At 32.9% G+C, this 17025-nt stretch overlaps 3 protein-coding genes and 1 pseudogene across 3 annotated transcripts; 2 read left to right on the forward strand and 2 right to left on the reverse strand.

Annotated features, from left to right (window-relative positions):
• The first annotated feature begins 3325 nt into the window (after positions 1–3325).
• On the forward strand, positions 3326–7520 carry LOC106330556 (annotated as a pseudogene).
• A 1586-nt stretch (positions 7521–9106) lies between these two features.
• LOC106330557 lies at positions 9107–10270 on the forward strand. The gene is made up of 3 exons (XM_013769005.1): positions 9107–9442; positions 9864–10080; positions 10154–10270. The coding sequence occupies exons 1-3, from the start codon at positions 9321–9323 to the stop codon at positions 10268–10270; spliced, it is 456 nt and encodes a 151-aa protein (XP_013624459.1). The 5' UTR covers positions 9107–9320.
• A 943-nt stretch (positions 10271–11213) lies between these two features.
• Positions 11214–11907, reverse strand: LOC106332743 (21 kDa protein; the record flags this gene model as incomplete). The annotated part of the gene is given in 1 exon segment (XM_013771233.1): positions 11214–11907. A coding segment is annotated over 1 exon segment (497 nt), but the record flags the coding sequence as incomplete, so codon positions are not given.
• A 3455-nt stretch (positions 11908–15362) lies between these two features.
• Positions 15363–16236, reverse strand: LOC106331549 (21 kDa protein-like). Its single transcript, XM_013769930.1, has one exon. It carries the CDS (start codon positions 16159–16161, stop codon positions 15547–15549), a length of 615 nt encoding a protein of 204 aa, XP_013625384.1. The 5' UTR covers positions 16162–16236; the 3' UTR covers positions 15363–15546.
• Positions 16237–17025: the final 789 nt, after the last annotated feature.

The raw sequence follows: 17025 nt of genomic DNA on the forward strand, positions 1-17025 counted from the left end.
GTTCATTAAGATCAGGTTTCATTTTAAGTAGGTTCTACTTCTATGCACAAAAAAGTAGGTTCTACTTCATTTAAATTTGATTATATTCTATTTTTTTTTATCTCTAAATATTTTAAAAATCATCAGGTATCATTTGGTTCTTTTTCGGTTACCCGAAACTCATCGAACTTTTATAAATATTATTTAAAGAAATCTTAGTAAATGCTGGAATATGTATAAGTTCTGGAAATATAATAAAAACTGAAAAAATTATAGAAAATGCACTTATAATTTATTTGGTTACTCACCACTTTGTACATGTATAAGTTTTTTGAAAAATGTGTAAACGTACCTTTGTATGGATTAATGATGAATATGTCTTGAATCTGACTTATAAATGAATGTATGAACCTTGAACCATGCATTTGTATGGGTTAATGATGAAAATAACTAGAATCAAATTTATAAATGAATGTAAGAATCATGAGAAAAAATCAACAGTCACTAAATGTTTTCATTTGTATTCGCTCTTTTCCATGTGTCATATATATCATATGGCACAACCAAAATATACATTGCAAAAAGTCATGCCTGTTCGTTTAAAGAGTTACAAAAATTAGATTTTCATAACAATTACTTAACTAAATGGGTATACGACCCAACCATGGGTGCAAACCATAGAAAATGACTGCACAAATAGTATTTCCAAAAGTATGTTAACTTGTATTGACATTTTGTTGTTCCAAACCTGATAAATATACTTACTGATATCAACATTTTATTAAGTTTAATTTGTGAAATTAATTTGATAAAGAGTAGAAATTATTTTTCTAGATTTTCTAAAAATTATAGTAAATAGAAATGAGCAAAATAAGAAAAAGACACATTCATAGATCATGTTCATAAAATTTAGATAAAATACTTACCTTTAAATATTTATTTAAATTTCTAAAGGCATAATAATTAAAAAAAAAACAAAACAAAAATAACATCCCAAAAAAACTATGCAATATGAAAGACTATGCAATATTAAAGAGATACATACTTAGTTTAAGATCTGCGCCTTGTGCAGAATAAATACTTGTTTTATATTTTTCTGCATATTATGAAATAATAAAATAATAATTATATATTAAATAACTTAGAAACCAGTTACTATTATGTAATAAATTGGCTTTCACATATAAATCAAATGACCGCTCTTCTTTATTCGCAATCATTTTAGAACAAATAAATCAAAACAATCAATCTTATCTATCGTATATGATATATAATTAAATTTAAACGATATGAAGTATATATATATATTAACATAACCACCCATTAAAATAAAATTATTTATTTATATGATTTTATTATCATTTTATCTTATTATAGAAAAAAATTTAAACATTGATCACAAAAGTTTATGTGAGACTTTTAACAATTTTAGTAATTTATACTCGTTTTGAAAAATTCAAAATACAACATATACAAAAAAATCTAAATTTTTAATATACGATTAATGTAATTGTGTGATTTATTTTAATAGTAAAGAATTAAACAAAAATGATAGAAAGCATACATATTATTAGCAAATCTTCATTATTTAAAATCATTAATTACTATATATATCATAATCACATTAGCTAATTCCGAAGGTTTTATTTAACGAAATAATATATAATAAATAGCCACCTTGCTTTAGTTAATATCATATGATATCATATAGTTGGTATTAAATATTTCTAGTGAGATATAAAAATCGAATTGGACCAACATGTTTTTCAATTTCAATGTTAGGCTGACACGTATGACTAATTAACTACCTAATTGATTGACACATAAGCAAAAAGTTTTTTTTTACAAAATTGAGGTTACATCTTTTCAAATATTTCTCAATTAATATATAGGAGATCTATGGATAATTTCTATAATTATTTCAAAAGGTATATAAAATAGATATAAAATGAACAAAAGGATAATTTTTTTTAAAAAAATATGCAAATTATAGGATGAAAAGACACATTCTTAAAAAAAAAAGACACATTCTTAGATATTTGACAAATTAAAAAAAACTAATGAAACTTTCTCATGTTTATGTGTCATTTGCAAACGTTTTTGATGATCTTTAAACAATAAAATTTTATTTTTCCTATTCTATTTGTAAATTTTGTTATTTTCTGGGTTTTTTGTTATTGTTTTATGATTTGACACTGCATACAATTCTTTATATGTAAAAAAACTAAATGTTGCAATGGTTGGCAATGAAATGTTGCAATGGTTAGCTGATGATTACAATGATTCAATAATAAAAGGTACAGTCACCAACAACTACAATAGTTTTTCACCAAAAATTGCAAAGGTTTATTGTAGTCTCCAACGGTTACAATGTTTCAATGTGTCACCAAAACATTTTATTATGAAAAGATTCATTTTTAGGATGAAAAAATATATATCATTACGAAAAGATACATCTTTAGATATAGTTTTTAAATTAATAAAAATTTACAATGAACAGACACATTCAATAGTTGCATGTTGAAAATACAAAATTAATCTCATTTTTATGAAAAGACACAACTTTTCAACTGAGATTGCTATTATTAATAGATATTATATTTTATAAAAACTTTTATTTAAATTATGCATAAAATAATTCATACGGACTTCCAGACATACATGATGGGTACATGATGGGTTGGGCTCAAGTTAAATTTATTAACAGATTAAACATCGGTTAGATTAGAAACAACAAAGTCCGGTTAAGCTAAGTTAATTTACCGGTTCACACTTAAACCACTGAGAGAAATTAGAAAACATAAGTTGACAGAGACGATGACGAGAGTTTTAGACCATTCGAGGATCTAGCTTCAAAAGCATCAAACCCCACTCTTTGCCACTCGCCATCGCTCTACTTCAATCAACTCTTTAACCGCTGGCCTTAATTCTCGCCTATCCTCTTCAAAAATGATTTATTTTCTTTAGGAGCTATAATGTAAAATACGATTTTTTTTTTGTTTTCATGGGCCCAAAATACAAGCCCGAATAAATTTACTTTTCGTTTTATTCCTTTTTTTTTCGTGCAAATTTTCGTAATCTTGTTGGGAATTTAGTGAGCCCATGTCCAACTATATATTATCCGATTAGTACGATGTTGTCCAGTTTTAGCTTAAAAAGCAAGCTCACATGAATTTACTTTTGACTTTCTTTTTAAAAAGTCTCGTACTAATCAAAATTGAGCTTCTTATTATATATTAGATATTATTTGTTTAAACTTTTGAGATGTGATTTGGATTGACATCTCTCATCTCTAATTGATAAATTTGTGAAATCTAGAAAAATCTGTGATTTGGGAGTTTAGACAATGTTAAAGGTGAAGGGTTTGTGCTATTGCTTAGTGAAATCGAGAAAGGCTACGACTTGCGCTCTTCTCTTGGAACCATCACTCTCCACTTATGCCGCTTCGAGTGACCTTCCAGAATCAATGCAAAAGGAAGGCATTGTTCCAGATCAAGTGATTTTCACTATACTCAGGGGCGAATTTATGTGGTACGTGCGTGGGGCCATGAAATTTTTTTAGTTAGTGTAAATTTATACAAAATTTTGGTAATGCTCCTGTTGAAAATAAAGCAGCTCGAAATCACACAAAAGTGTGAACCGGTAAATTAACTTAGCTTAACCGGACTTAGTGGGGGATCTAGAACTTGCTCTTCTTTATTGAATGCTTAGAAACTTATGCTCAAAGCTAAACATTCCTCAATCGTTATATCGATACCACAAACTCGGTATGTATATATATAGTAGAGTAGATTTACTTTTCCTAATAGTTATAGATAACTCCTAATACTACTAGGTTTATAACTAAGCTTATCTTATCCTTATCCAACTTGATAAAGGATGTCTTGAGCTTCAAGCTATCAAAGCTTACCAAACAGAAAAAAAGAGTTTTTTTTAGTTTTTCCCCCATATTAAAGTTGTTTCCAGATCCCCCACTGACTATACTAATGAAATCTCATATCAAAGCAGGCGATATTAAGTATGATATAGATTTGTTTGAGGAGTCAAATTGTGAGCCAGATTAAGTTATGTACAGTATCGTCTTCTGAACAAATTTGGGAAGTTCTGGCAAAAGGAGTCCTAAAGGAGCAATATACAGTGAGCTGGTCTGGTATAAGGAGGATTATTACAGATGAGAATCAAGACAAGCTCCTTCTCTTTAGGACCAGATATGTGCTACAAGCAACAGTGCACAACATTTGGAGAGAGAGAAATAGAAGAAGGCATGGAGAAGCAGCTTCACCACCTGCTCTCCTAGCAAAGTTAATAGATAAATCAGTGAGGAACAAGTTTTCTATGATCCAGAAGAAGGATAAGAAACATGAAGGAGGCCTGCAGTTTTGGTTTGGCACAAGACATGATTGAAAATTGAAGATTGGAGACTAAGAAAAGTTGGTAGATGGTTTGAAGTTTTAGATTGAAGTTTTGAAATTTTCCGTTTTTTTTAGAGACACATATTTTTCTTAACAAAGTTTTTTTTTTTGACTTCAATTAAAAAAATAAGTAATGTACAGTACTACTGCTTAAGGGTCTCTGTCAAAGATTTGTTGATGCTTTGGCTCTGATGTTAAAATTGCAGAAGCATGAGATTTAGTGTTTCGGTATCTCTGTTAGTCTAGATTGACCATGGAAGCGGTTAAAGTGGTTAAAGATATGGCTGCTCAAAATTAATGGCCTCGTTCAATTAGTTACACTCTTGGCTGATTTATATTTTGTGTGAAGAAGAGGAGAAATTGAGAGAGGCTCGTGCTTTGTTTGCTGTTAGAGCACCTTTAGTGGGGGTATCTCACTAATTCTCTTAGACATCTATCTTTCTATCTATACTAATAAAGTAGAGTTTTTTCTCTGCTTGGGGCATTTTATGACACTTGTAAATTTATCATTTGCTTTGCTGAAGGATGTTTTAGATTTGGGCTTTGTTTTTTGATTTGGACTTCCGTATTGTGTTTATATTGTTTTCGATTTGGGTGTGTTATGTTTTACTAAAGATTTCAGGCCCAGTGAGAATAAGTTTGGCTTTCTTCTTGCGGTATTCCTTTTCAACCTCAGCCAACAAGTTGCAGAGATTTGAGATAATGATCACCTATCTGTAACGTCTCAACTTCGCATTGACGCCTAATTTGCTCTTAGCCTCTACGTAATGAACCCACTCTCCCAATCTGCAGCATTCAATTAATCTCATCAAATCCTCAAAGTAACCTACAAAAGCTTCGGGTATAAATATCTCCAGTTCCAGCCATGGACATTACAACTTCAACTCCGAAACTTATTCAAGGAGTTATCTTCTTGGCATAGGCCTGAGAGAGAGATAAGTAGATTTGCTTTTAGGCTTTGGTATTTCTGAAGAAGTTAGCTCTTATTCTTTAAAACTCTTCATTGTTCTTAATATGATATATGAATATGGTGATAAAGTGAGAATTTTTGAGGAATCAATAGACGAATTTCATAAAATTTTATGGTTTTTTTGTTTGTTGGGTTTGTGGTTTGATGATTATCAGATTCATTGACATAAGATTGATTGGGTTGCTTTGAACCAATCGCTTTTCTTTTAGGTTACAGGTGAGTATGTTCTTACTAAAGCAAGAAGAAGAAGACGGGGTCAAAAACTCTATCAATATCGACTAATGAAGCCAATGCTTCTGTAGGTGAAAGGCGTGAGAATCTTCTGACATTGAAAATTTGTTTTTTTCTGTTGATTGATTTACCTTTTGTGTATAATAAGATTTGTTCATCTTCTTTTTTCTTTTTGCAGCAACATGCCTAGAAAAGGTAAAGTACCCAAAAGGATTAAAAAGGTTGTTAGGGAGAGGATTATATGCGAGCATTTGAATGAGCTTTTCATCGAATTAGCTAATTTTCTTGGTATATTTTCTATTGATTTTGAATGAACAAGTTGCGAGGCTGTAGCTGGTTACATTTTGAATAAGATGGTGCTAGCTTTAGTCTTAACCATGAACGTTTTTTTCTTCTCAGAACTGAATCAGCAGAACAGTGGCAGAGTTTTGGTACTATGTGAAGCTACTCAGTTCTTGAAGGACGTGTTTGGTCAGATTGAGTCCCTTATAAATGGGCACACTTGTCTCCTCTCTGATTCTAACTACGTAAGCCACTTTCTAATAAGCTATTAGACATTACAGGCAGATGACGATGCTTCAACAGTCGTTAGTTTTATATGTTTTGTCTCAATGGTTTTATTAGTTTTTTTGCGTGTAATGGAAACTGTGTAGGTAACCACAGAGAAGAATGAGCTCCAAGGAAGAAACATCAGTGCTCGAGACCGAGATATCTAGACTACAATCCGAGATAGAAGCAAGAGTGAATCAGTCCAAACCAGGCTTGAACACCTCTCCTGCGCCTGAGTACCATCATCACTATCAACAACATTATTATATTTCGTTTACTTTTCTTCACAATAGATTACACAATTTTCGAGTTAAGAATACTCTGTTTCATGCATGTGTAGCTTCAATTATAGTTACTCCACACCACAATGTTAAAAGGAATCTCAATAGTTACCGTTACAAAATAAAACCCCTACAGACACTCATTAGTCATAGCTTTTACTGGAACTGGATAACCTTCTCACAGCACCAAGTTAAAGATAGGACAAAAAGTATGGACTTACTAATATTGTATACTCAGAAATCTTCAACAACCTACAGACACACATTTATTTATTCCCGAAACATTCACTCAATAGCACACTAAACACTACAAGTTTATTTACAGAGATTTGCAGCAAGATACCATTTCTGCCCGCGTCGTACTCCGCTAATAACCAGCTCAACATGACCATTCAGTCAAGTGGGGTAAGAGAAGCATCAAACAAGCATACTTATTTTGATGTTGTGTCTGAACTGATTTCCAGTTTGTGTTTAAGTTAGATTTTATGTATCTTGACTCATTTTGTAAAATGATATGTGCTTATTTAAAACATACATGCATAATAAACAATTTTAATCAGGATGAAGAAACCAGATCTGATTTTGTCATTTGGTTGTTGTTTCTATCCTTTGTTTCTGCAAAGCTTACTTGACGAGGTTTAGTGCATGTAGTTTAGTTTACAATTTGTCTTTTAATTCCAACGACTTTTTTTTTGTTACAAGGTTAAGACTTCGGCTTCACTTCCTAAATCATTACGTGGGCCTAAAAGCAATATGCAAAATATGTAAAAACAAATATGTAATATTCAATACAAAGTATAACAAGACGTTTGACAAAAAAAAAAGCTATAAGAACCCGGAAGATTTACTTGATAAAAATAGGTTTCAGTTGAACTTAAAATTTATGATCAAAAATCTATATTATATAAAAGTAACTAAAATAGCGTTCCAAAAAAAAAAATATATATATAAGTAACAATATTTTTTATATTCTTAAGCTGTCAAGATTATATAAAGGGAATATAACAAACAAACTTATTATGTCAAACTCATTTCTAAAATTTGTTTCACTATTATAGGCAAACCATTGCTCTCCGCAACACCACGTTTATTGTTTAGATTACTCTATTTATATTTGATGTTCTCATACCAATGAGTATTTTGACTGAGAATGAATTGATTGAATGGAATATGCAATCTTCTACGAAGTAGGTCATGCACATGACTCAAAGAGACATGATGCTCATGATATATATAAACAAGGGAGATTGATGGTTCCATTTATTTCTCTGAACATGAACCTCCTCTTGGGCCGAAAAGATCAAAGATGAAAGCTTCATTTCACCCTTACAATTCAATTTCAAAGCCGGACCTGAGTCCACCAGCAGTTTAAAGATCTCCATTTCTCAAAAAATCTATATATTAGTTTTTTTTAAAAAAAATTGAGATATTACACAATAAAACATATTTTTTTTTATATAATAGTTAACATACTAAATATGGTATAAATAAATATAATGTGGAATTATATAATATATGTATGATAAATTTTTAAAAATGTTCTTATTTGATTGTAAAAATAATTTTGAATGGGGCCGTTCTCGGCTGAACTACATCCAAGAAATATGTAACCCCACATATCACGCTCATTACCGCAGTCAAACAACAACCGGAACCAAAACACCACCACTCAAAACAAAACATAACACGTCTCTCTTTAGTATGGCAAAGAACACAACAATATCATAAGCCATATAACCAATAACCAAAGCAACAATCGGCGCGCGGACAAACCACTAGTAAAATAATAAAAAGTAATATTATAGAAGAGGAGAGAGGTAGAAAAATCACAAAGACGTTTCCGGGGGAAGAAATGATGGACCACCTTTGAGTTTCTCTCTCTCTAGTTGTTCATTTATCATTGGCTAAGTTTTTTTTGTTTTAAAGTTAAATTACAAAAGTGATATATATCATTATAAAATTAGAAAGAGACGAATCTATATTTTTGACCGCTAAGAGCATCTGCAATGGGAGTCTTTAAGTGGGAGTCTTTAAGGAAAAAATAATTAAATAATCAGTGGATCCCACCAAAAGTTAAGGATTCAATCCTTAAAATTCCTAAATAAGAACTCTTTCTTAGTGAATCCTTGCACTATTTGTGGGTCCCCACGACATGTGGCGACCCGCGATTGGTTGATATATATTTTTTTTTATCTGAAAAAAAAATAATAATAATAATACTTAAAAAATAAAAATACACTTTTTCTAAGGACTCCTCTTTGAGTAACACCATTGCGGGTGCTCTAATGATGCTCTATGGTTCAGTCTGGAAGATCTTTGTTGAATTGTACTAAAGTGGGTTTATTGAAAATGCTTAACCAAAAGTTCAAAAAAAAACAAAAGCTTAACCAGAATCAGCAACTTTAGTTTTTTTTTGTTGCTCTTTTTACGGTAGTATAGTATATTGTAATTTGCTTGTAAACGTGATACAGAATAATTATTTGTATTTTCTTATGTTTTAAACCTTTAAAAATATTTCTGAGTGTGAAATGTTTAAGATAGATTCCATGTGTAAAAACTAAAATCTAATAGCATCTTTATCGCAGTCTCTAGCGTGAGTTTTTAGGATAATTGCTAATTAAAAAAAAAAGAAAAATTGCTAAAAATCGAAGAAACGTATATTGATTAGGAGAATGAAGGAACGTCTCTTGAGAGACAGGTGGCGACCTCTCACCTCTCTCAGCGGCTCTCTTCACGCTCACATTCGAGCTTCTCGGCGGCCGCGGAAGGGAGGAATCAGTGACGGCGAACGACGAAGAGAGGGCGGGGGTAGAGACGGTGAGGAATCGAGGGGAGGGGAGATCGGATTGGGATTCTGGGTGTGGGTTTTGCGGGGTTATTGAGAGAGAATAAGAGGAGATGAGGAAGGTTTTGCAAGGACGAACATTGGAATGGTGGACAGTGCTTACGTTGTTGGAAGAAACGAGATTCTCGGTTGGATCAATGACCGTCTTCATCTCAATCACTCTCCCATCGAAGATGTATGTGTTAAAACTTGATTCTTTCTCTGTTTCTGCATGTGGGGTTTCAAGGGGAGATTGATCAAAAAAAGGACGTGACTTTGGCTTTGTTTTGATGTTGTCGGTGGTGGGTTATGAAGATCATTTTTTCTTTTTTTGAGAAAATGTGCAAGTCTTGATCTTGGTTGCTTGTTAAGATTCAGTTACATTGGCTTTACAGAAACAAAGTGTTACTTGCAGCAGTTTATGTTGTGTAATAAGATAGATTTGTTGTCAGCTTTGAAACTTTTATGCCTTTTGATATTTAAAAAAAATTTAAGGGACATTGAAGATGTTGTCTTTACTTGTTTGATTTCAACTGATACTCTTGTAATTGGTCTTTTTTGCTAAATGAACACGTTAGCTTCTAACTTCAGGTTAAAAGTTTTATAATTTGCTTAAGAATAGGAAGCATAGAGTTGGTAAATATGAAGTGGGAAGAACAATTGGGGAAGAAACTTTTGCTTAAGTCAAGTTTGCAAGAAACTCTGAAACTGGTGAACATGTCGCTCTCAGGATTCTTGATAAAGACAAAGTCCTCAAGCATAAGACGTCTGAACAAAAGAGAGATAGCAAATATGAAGTTGATAAAGCATCCAAATGTTGTTCAATTATATGAGGTAGCAAACATTGCTTCTTTCATTATGTGAGAATTATACACTAGTACTAGTTTTACACGCACTGATTCTGCAGGTGATGGCAAGCAAGACAAAAAAATCTGATTGTGAAGATAAAAGACGGGAGGATGAAAGAAGACAAGGCTCGAAGTTATTTCCAACACCTTGTACAAGGCTCGAAACACAACACTAATGTATCATACTCCATAATATGATAATAGAAGACGAACGAGATATATACACTTAATTTGATGTGTCAAAGTTCTAACAAAGAAAATACAACAAAAGTTCACATCTCGATCTCACGTATTCTACAGATATCCTTACAAATATCACTAATATGATGGGTGTTCGAACAAGAATTCGTGATAAACAAATGCATCAACAGCTGAAAGATGATTTGATTGAACATATTTGGTAAAAATTTGGACGTGATGAAGACAACAACTGATCTCTCATGCTTCTTACAAATAATTCTCGTTTATTATAATAATATTTGTTTTCATGTTTTTATTTAAAAGTCATGGTTTAAAATGTTATCTTTTATTATTTTTTATGTAATTAAAATTTATTAATTTTAATAAAAAATGTTTAATATTATTTTATTTTTAAGAAACACAAAATAAGAGACTTGCAATGGAGGCATAAAAAGATCAAGTTTCTTAACCAAGTCTCTTAATCAACTTTATTTATTAAATACTATTAAAAAAAAATAAGAAACCCATTATGAGGTTGTGGGATAAAGATGCCCTTATATGATTCTTTTACTATTCTATTGAGTTCAATATTAATGATGATCATTCTTATACCGTTTTCACCAAGCCTTTAACAACTGCAGTTGGATTGACCAAAAAGAAAAAAAAAACAACAACTGTAGTTGGTCTCCATCATTCAACAAAAGTGGAAGAAAAAGAAAGTTTGCTTCACGTGGGTTTCCTTTTTAATTTGTTGTTTTCACATAAACATAACTAAATCAGTAGATTTTTTCATAATTTTCTATGTCCATACTATAGCTATGTTATTAAGATTATTATAATGTAAACTTCAAAGTATATTAGCAGAAGATATTTGAATAAACTGATTTTAGTATTGACTCGAGTTATTAGAAAGTTGTTTTCTCTATAATTATTTTGGAAAGTTGTTAAAGTATGAAAATGATATATCTACAACTACAATGGATAGCAAAAAAAAGTATTAAACATTTTCTGGTACATATTGATTCAGGAATTTTAAAGACGAACACATACATTGTATTATTACTATTTGTTATACACACAAACTGACAAAAGCAAACAGAAATTGCAATAAAAAAAATAAAAAAATACCAGTCTCTCTAACCATGAATAGAAGCAAAGTGATTAATCAAAGCTAAAGCATTACTCGTTAAATGAGCAATAACCAAAATCCTCCCTCTAACCAAAACCTTAACCTTCCCATTCATGTCATCTCCTTCAAATCCATCCGAGCACGTGTTCTCATCGGTCAGAGCAGCGCTAACCCAAGTCTGAATATCACTCATGTAGACCTCATAGTTCGAGCCACTTAGCTGACCCATCTCACCTATCGATTTCCTAAGCTCCTCCAACGTGTCACCTAGCTCCTCAACGCAGTCTCTCATGGCCGAGACTTCTCTCGGCTTGAGCCGACTACTACTCGAGAGACGTACCATCATTGCTGACGTGGCTTTAGCCGAGGCTAATGTGATGTTGAGAGCCGCATGAGCTATGAGCTTGTGGCTGGTTTGGATGAGACTGGATTGAGTTGAGAGTGAAGTGACACAGAGTCTTGGGTATGTTGTGAATGTGCATGATGATTTTACGAACTCCGTGTTTGTTGTTGTTGTATGGACCGACTTGAGCGTGGTTATGGTAATGGTTATGAGAAGAGATGCGAGGAAGTGATGATTAAAACTAAAAGATCCAGCCATTCTTATATATTATAACTTATAAGAGGTTTGTGAGATTGTGAATGTGAGATGTTGTAGAGTTTCTATTTAACTGAGGTTTTTATATAGAGAAATTATTTAGATGATATTCATTTAACAGAAAAAATAATACGCAAGTGGGAATTTGATTGCATGAATGAAGATATTTTATAAAGGAAAATGAGAAAAAAATAAATAGAAATATCTAACACGTGAAAGCAACACACGGCTAAGACACCGAGTCTGGGATAAGGAATTTGCAGTTATGAGCCAAACATAATATTATTTGTTTAACTAAGCATTAATAACATTTGGAATGATGTATTTAATTGGCTAATAGATCATTTCTCCATGGCCAATTCGTGGTCTCTTTCATAGCAATTGGAGTCGACAACAAGTTGATAATTTCCAATGGTTTTATCTTTTTGAATGATACTCTAGTAATAGACTAATGACCATCGTGGAAGTCAAATTGTGAACGTAATGGAACCCGCTCCAACATTTAAGGTTCTAATCGTCCTTAGTGAATAGCCATGTTCGTTTATTAGACGCGGCGTCAATAACGTGCGATCAAAAATATCAAAGGCCACATCAGCATCTCATTAAAAACAGCTCGTTTGAAGATGTTGCGACTCAATTCATACATGGAACAATTGCCGCCGCCGGCAGTAATGAAGTCGGCGGCCATTTATGAAAGAGCTTTAGCGTCAGTTACGGCAGCCATTGTCATGTCGTTATTTCTCTCCATAGTTTGTTATTTTTTAGACATGCATCTTTGCCCCCGCGTCTATGAAACGAACATGGCTAATGTAAAAAAAACAAATATATAATTTTAATTATCAACAACATGGCCATCAACAGTGCTTAGGAAGCTGGCCTGCATTCTACCTTTAGAAACAGAAGCAATGTTCTTCACAACCACACTTCGCTTTCCACTTCCGCCATTTTCTGGTGCAGTGTCGGCGAGGTACGTAACACTATCACTCCTAACTCTAATCCCACCTTGTTTTTATTTCTTTTTGCCAACGTGAGTAGTAACTCTTTAGATTCAACTTGTCGTAGATCTTACTTTTTATATGATATTTAGCAGAAAAGCACATAAACCAATGAATGTGAGATAAGGTTCTAATCGTCCTTGTAACGGAATCGACGCAGCTGAATGCCTGAATGTGCCCCCCAAATCATTATGTCTGCTCCCAAAATATCCATTTTTATCCTAAATTGCATATTAAAACACGTCGTCACACACACACAAATCTACAAGCAGTAGCACGTTATTTGAAATATCAAGTTGTATTACTGCACGTTATTTGAAATATCAAGTTGTATTGTAGTGTCAAGTCCATATTGAGGTGCCATATATCTCATAACTTTCTTAGCTTGTTAATTTTAATTTGTTTGATACTAGAAAATTCTCTAACTTTGTAATCCCCATTAATGTAAGAAGTTTTAGGCTCTTAGAGCATCATTACCGGTAGTTTCTTCCCGAGAATCTCTTTTCATTTAGGGCATTTTCAAACCTTATTTCATATTTTATTTCAAAATAGAATAAAAATTGTGTAACAAACAAAAGATAAAAATACTATAAATGAAGTAATGTTTTATTGTTTTTTCGTTACTCCATTTTCACTATATTTTAGAGTAAAATATAGAGTAAAGTTAGAGATGGTTTTAATTACAATATAAATAAATTAAACAAATAAAATTTTAATAGAAATACAGTTGTACATGTTATTAAGTGACACATATGCAAAGGAGTATCTAATGGTTCAAGCAGAGTGAAAGATCACCACTGCATGTGTTCTTAGGACAATTTTATCAGCAGAAACTACCAAAATTTCTAAGAAAAGAGAGAAAAAAATATTTTAAATGAAAAATTTATGTTTCAATTCTTTTTAGTTATTAAAACCAACAGATGCATGACGGATATAAAACTCAGTATCTTAAAGTTTCTTTGCAGAGAGATCTCTATCTTATTCTCTCACATATTTTTTGATTATTATTTTTTTTTAATAAGAAATACTCTCTTTATATATTATATACTATCATAAGATTTATTATATAATCACATATAAGCTATATATCCAATATTGCAAATTTATATTTTATATGTGTTGTATATGTATATATAATATTAAGTTGATATATTGAAGATTAGATTTCATCGATTTGGTAGTTTATATTATAAGATATCCAACATACTAGCATTACTTGTTTATGTAAAATATGTGATATCTTAGAAAGAATAATAAGGCATGGATGCAAACGGTGTGTATTATAGAAGAACAACGTTCCACTAAATCAATCACACTATCTTCTTGCTAATTCGTATAAATGTGTCTACCGGAAATTCGTATTTGCCAAAACAAAATAAATAAAATAAATTCATTAGTGGGGAGGCATTTTCTTCCTCAAAATTCCTTTATTCCATCAATTTTATATTCTTCTCATTTCATCCCATTCATGTTGGAGTAATACCGGAAAATAAAAGAAGAATATGAAAAAGCTTTACAGCCAATAATGCATAATATCCCAGACTATAACATGGGCTCACAAGTGCTCATTCGAGCAATCAACAAGAGGATTTGGATGATCGAGCTCTTCGGGATCTTGTCGGACATTGACTCTCTTGCTTTCTCTTCCTCATCGCCTTTCACCTTTTGTCGTTTTGATTTTATTTCATGATCTGCCAATGGATTAGCCGATGGGCTCGCCAATACTCATTTAACTTTATCTGCTGTGTAAACTTTGGGCTTCTGGCCCTTTTGAATTTAATGAAGTATCTTGTTGCACGAAAAAAACGTAGGCTTTCAGGTCGAGAGATATTTTTCTTGAAAGAGACGTAGCTCGATTAGCATCCGTACAATATGTGTTTATGCACACCGCTTTTGAAAAAATTAGTATCCATCAGACACAACCCATGTGGTTCCAACGAAGAATACCAAAATATCTATAACAGCAATACCAACTTGATTTATTCTTTTAAGTCTTTTATTAGATTTTATTGTTCATATAGTTGTTAATGGTTTGTTTTCAACAAGATACATTTTAAGAGATAAAATCCCATATGGTAAGCCGACTGTATAAAATAAATTATTCGGCTATTTATTTTGATTAAAATAGTATTGTTTAAAAAATAGTATTGTTTTGCCGCCAACATTTTCAATTGATTGTTTACAAAGCAGTGATTCATATCAACTAAGTAGACTTAGATTGCATGTGTCTATTTTTCAACTTCTCTGTTGTTTGAAAAAGGTCGATGTTAAAACTTGAAAATGTATGCCCAACTTGTCAGAAGGAAAGTAATGCGTGTGAAAGGGAGCGAGTATGTGCCAACTTGTAACTTTGTAAAAAAGTAATCTAAATCCTCAACTTCTTGAACTTTTATATCTCATAATACACATGAACAGTAGTAGTACAAACCACATAAGAAAAAACATCTAACAAAATCGACATATATATTACATTTACGGACACCATTTTATATATATATATATATTATATATTTGAGATACGACACAATATTTCTTAAAGCTGGTTATAAATTAATACTTTTTAGCAAATGCATTAATCAAGGACAAGGCGTTGCTGGTTTCGTGGCCCACGTTAACAATTCTAGCTCGAACCGAGTTCTTGATCCTTCCATCCGTGACCCGACCCGAGAAACCATCTGAGCAAGTGTTCTCATCGGTCAAAGCCGCACTAGTCCAAGTCTGAGCATTACTCATGTGGAACGCAAACTGTTCTTGATTTTTGGCACTCCCACATAGCTTCATCTCTTGGACCGACTTAGTTAAACGGTCAATGGTATCGTTGATCTCCTCCACGCAATCCTTGATGGCTTCAACCTCGCGCTTCTTAAGGCCCTTGAAACGCGTCAGACGCGAGACGAAGAGTTTCGTGGATTGGGCTCGGCTCAGGGTAACGGCTAGAGCGGTCTCGGCTAAGCGTTTAGGGCTTGTTTGTATGGCATTTGCGTAGGCTGAGAGGGAGTGGAAGCAGACGGCTGGGTATGTGGTGGTTTTGCAAGATGATTGGATGAAGTTTACGGCTTTATTGGAAGCTCCAGCCCGTGAGGCTGCGGTGGCGGCAGTGAGCGCCGGCGATAAGAAGTAGCAGATTGAGAGGATTAGAAAGAAAGTTTGGTTTAGTTTGGCCATTGGCGTTTCTTGTAAGAAAGCTAGATAGAAAGTTAGAGAAAAGAGTGTGCGGAGAAGAAAGAGGTGGGGTTGAATATTTACAGTGTGTACAACTTTGTTTAGGTTTTTTTATGAAAAAATTGGCAAATTGGGCAAATTGCAAGTTTGATATTAGGGAGTTGGACGACCTCAAGTTTAAATTAGCAAATTAGACGAATCGCCTTTTCCAGAATTGTGAAATGTCGACAGAGGGCGCGTGTGGTTCTTGATATTACGATCGTGCCACCTCTTGATTTTTTATTTAAAAATCAAAAAAAGACGTAATGAAAAAATAAAAAAGAAGGAAATTAGAAAAACCAAAACATCCCTATAATATCAAAATATACCAGAACCACCTCTAAACAGCTGCAATTGAGAACCAAACATAAGAAGAATCCCACATAAGAACCACTCTCGACTGTACCCAGATCGGCATGGTATCCCCCTCCAGCGTAACGCCCTCGAGGAGGGTGACTCGTAGTCAATGCGCCAGTGATAGAGAAGCAAATCCCAAGAAAATTCCCCGACTAGGCAAAACTGCGTCTCGTTATGCAGGTATCTCCTTTCGCTAAGCTTCGCTGTGAAATTCTTTGGAAAAAGTTTTTAAAAATAAAGCGTTGGGTAAATGTCTGGATTTGGTCATTGTATTTCAGTATCTAGCACGGAGTCCGAACTAGAGGAACCTGCATCCACCGACCAAGAAGAAGCTGCATCCACCGAGCCGGAATTTATTGTCACCACGCCGACTTTCCCGGAAAGACTGTTCGCACGTAATTGCTATCCTGGCAAACCTCGACTGAACATCTATTCAAAGGCGAGTATCATTGGATCGTTAGTGAAGTTGCT

The sequence above is a fragment of the Brassica oleracea genome, chromosome C3 (assembly GCF_000695525.1).
Source record: "Brassica oleracea var. oleracea cultivar TO1000 chromosome C3, BOL, whole genome shotgun sequence".
NCBI lineage: Eukaryota > Viridiplantae > Streptophyta > Magnoliopsida > Brassicales > Brassicaceae > Brassica > Brassica oleracea.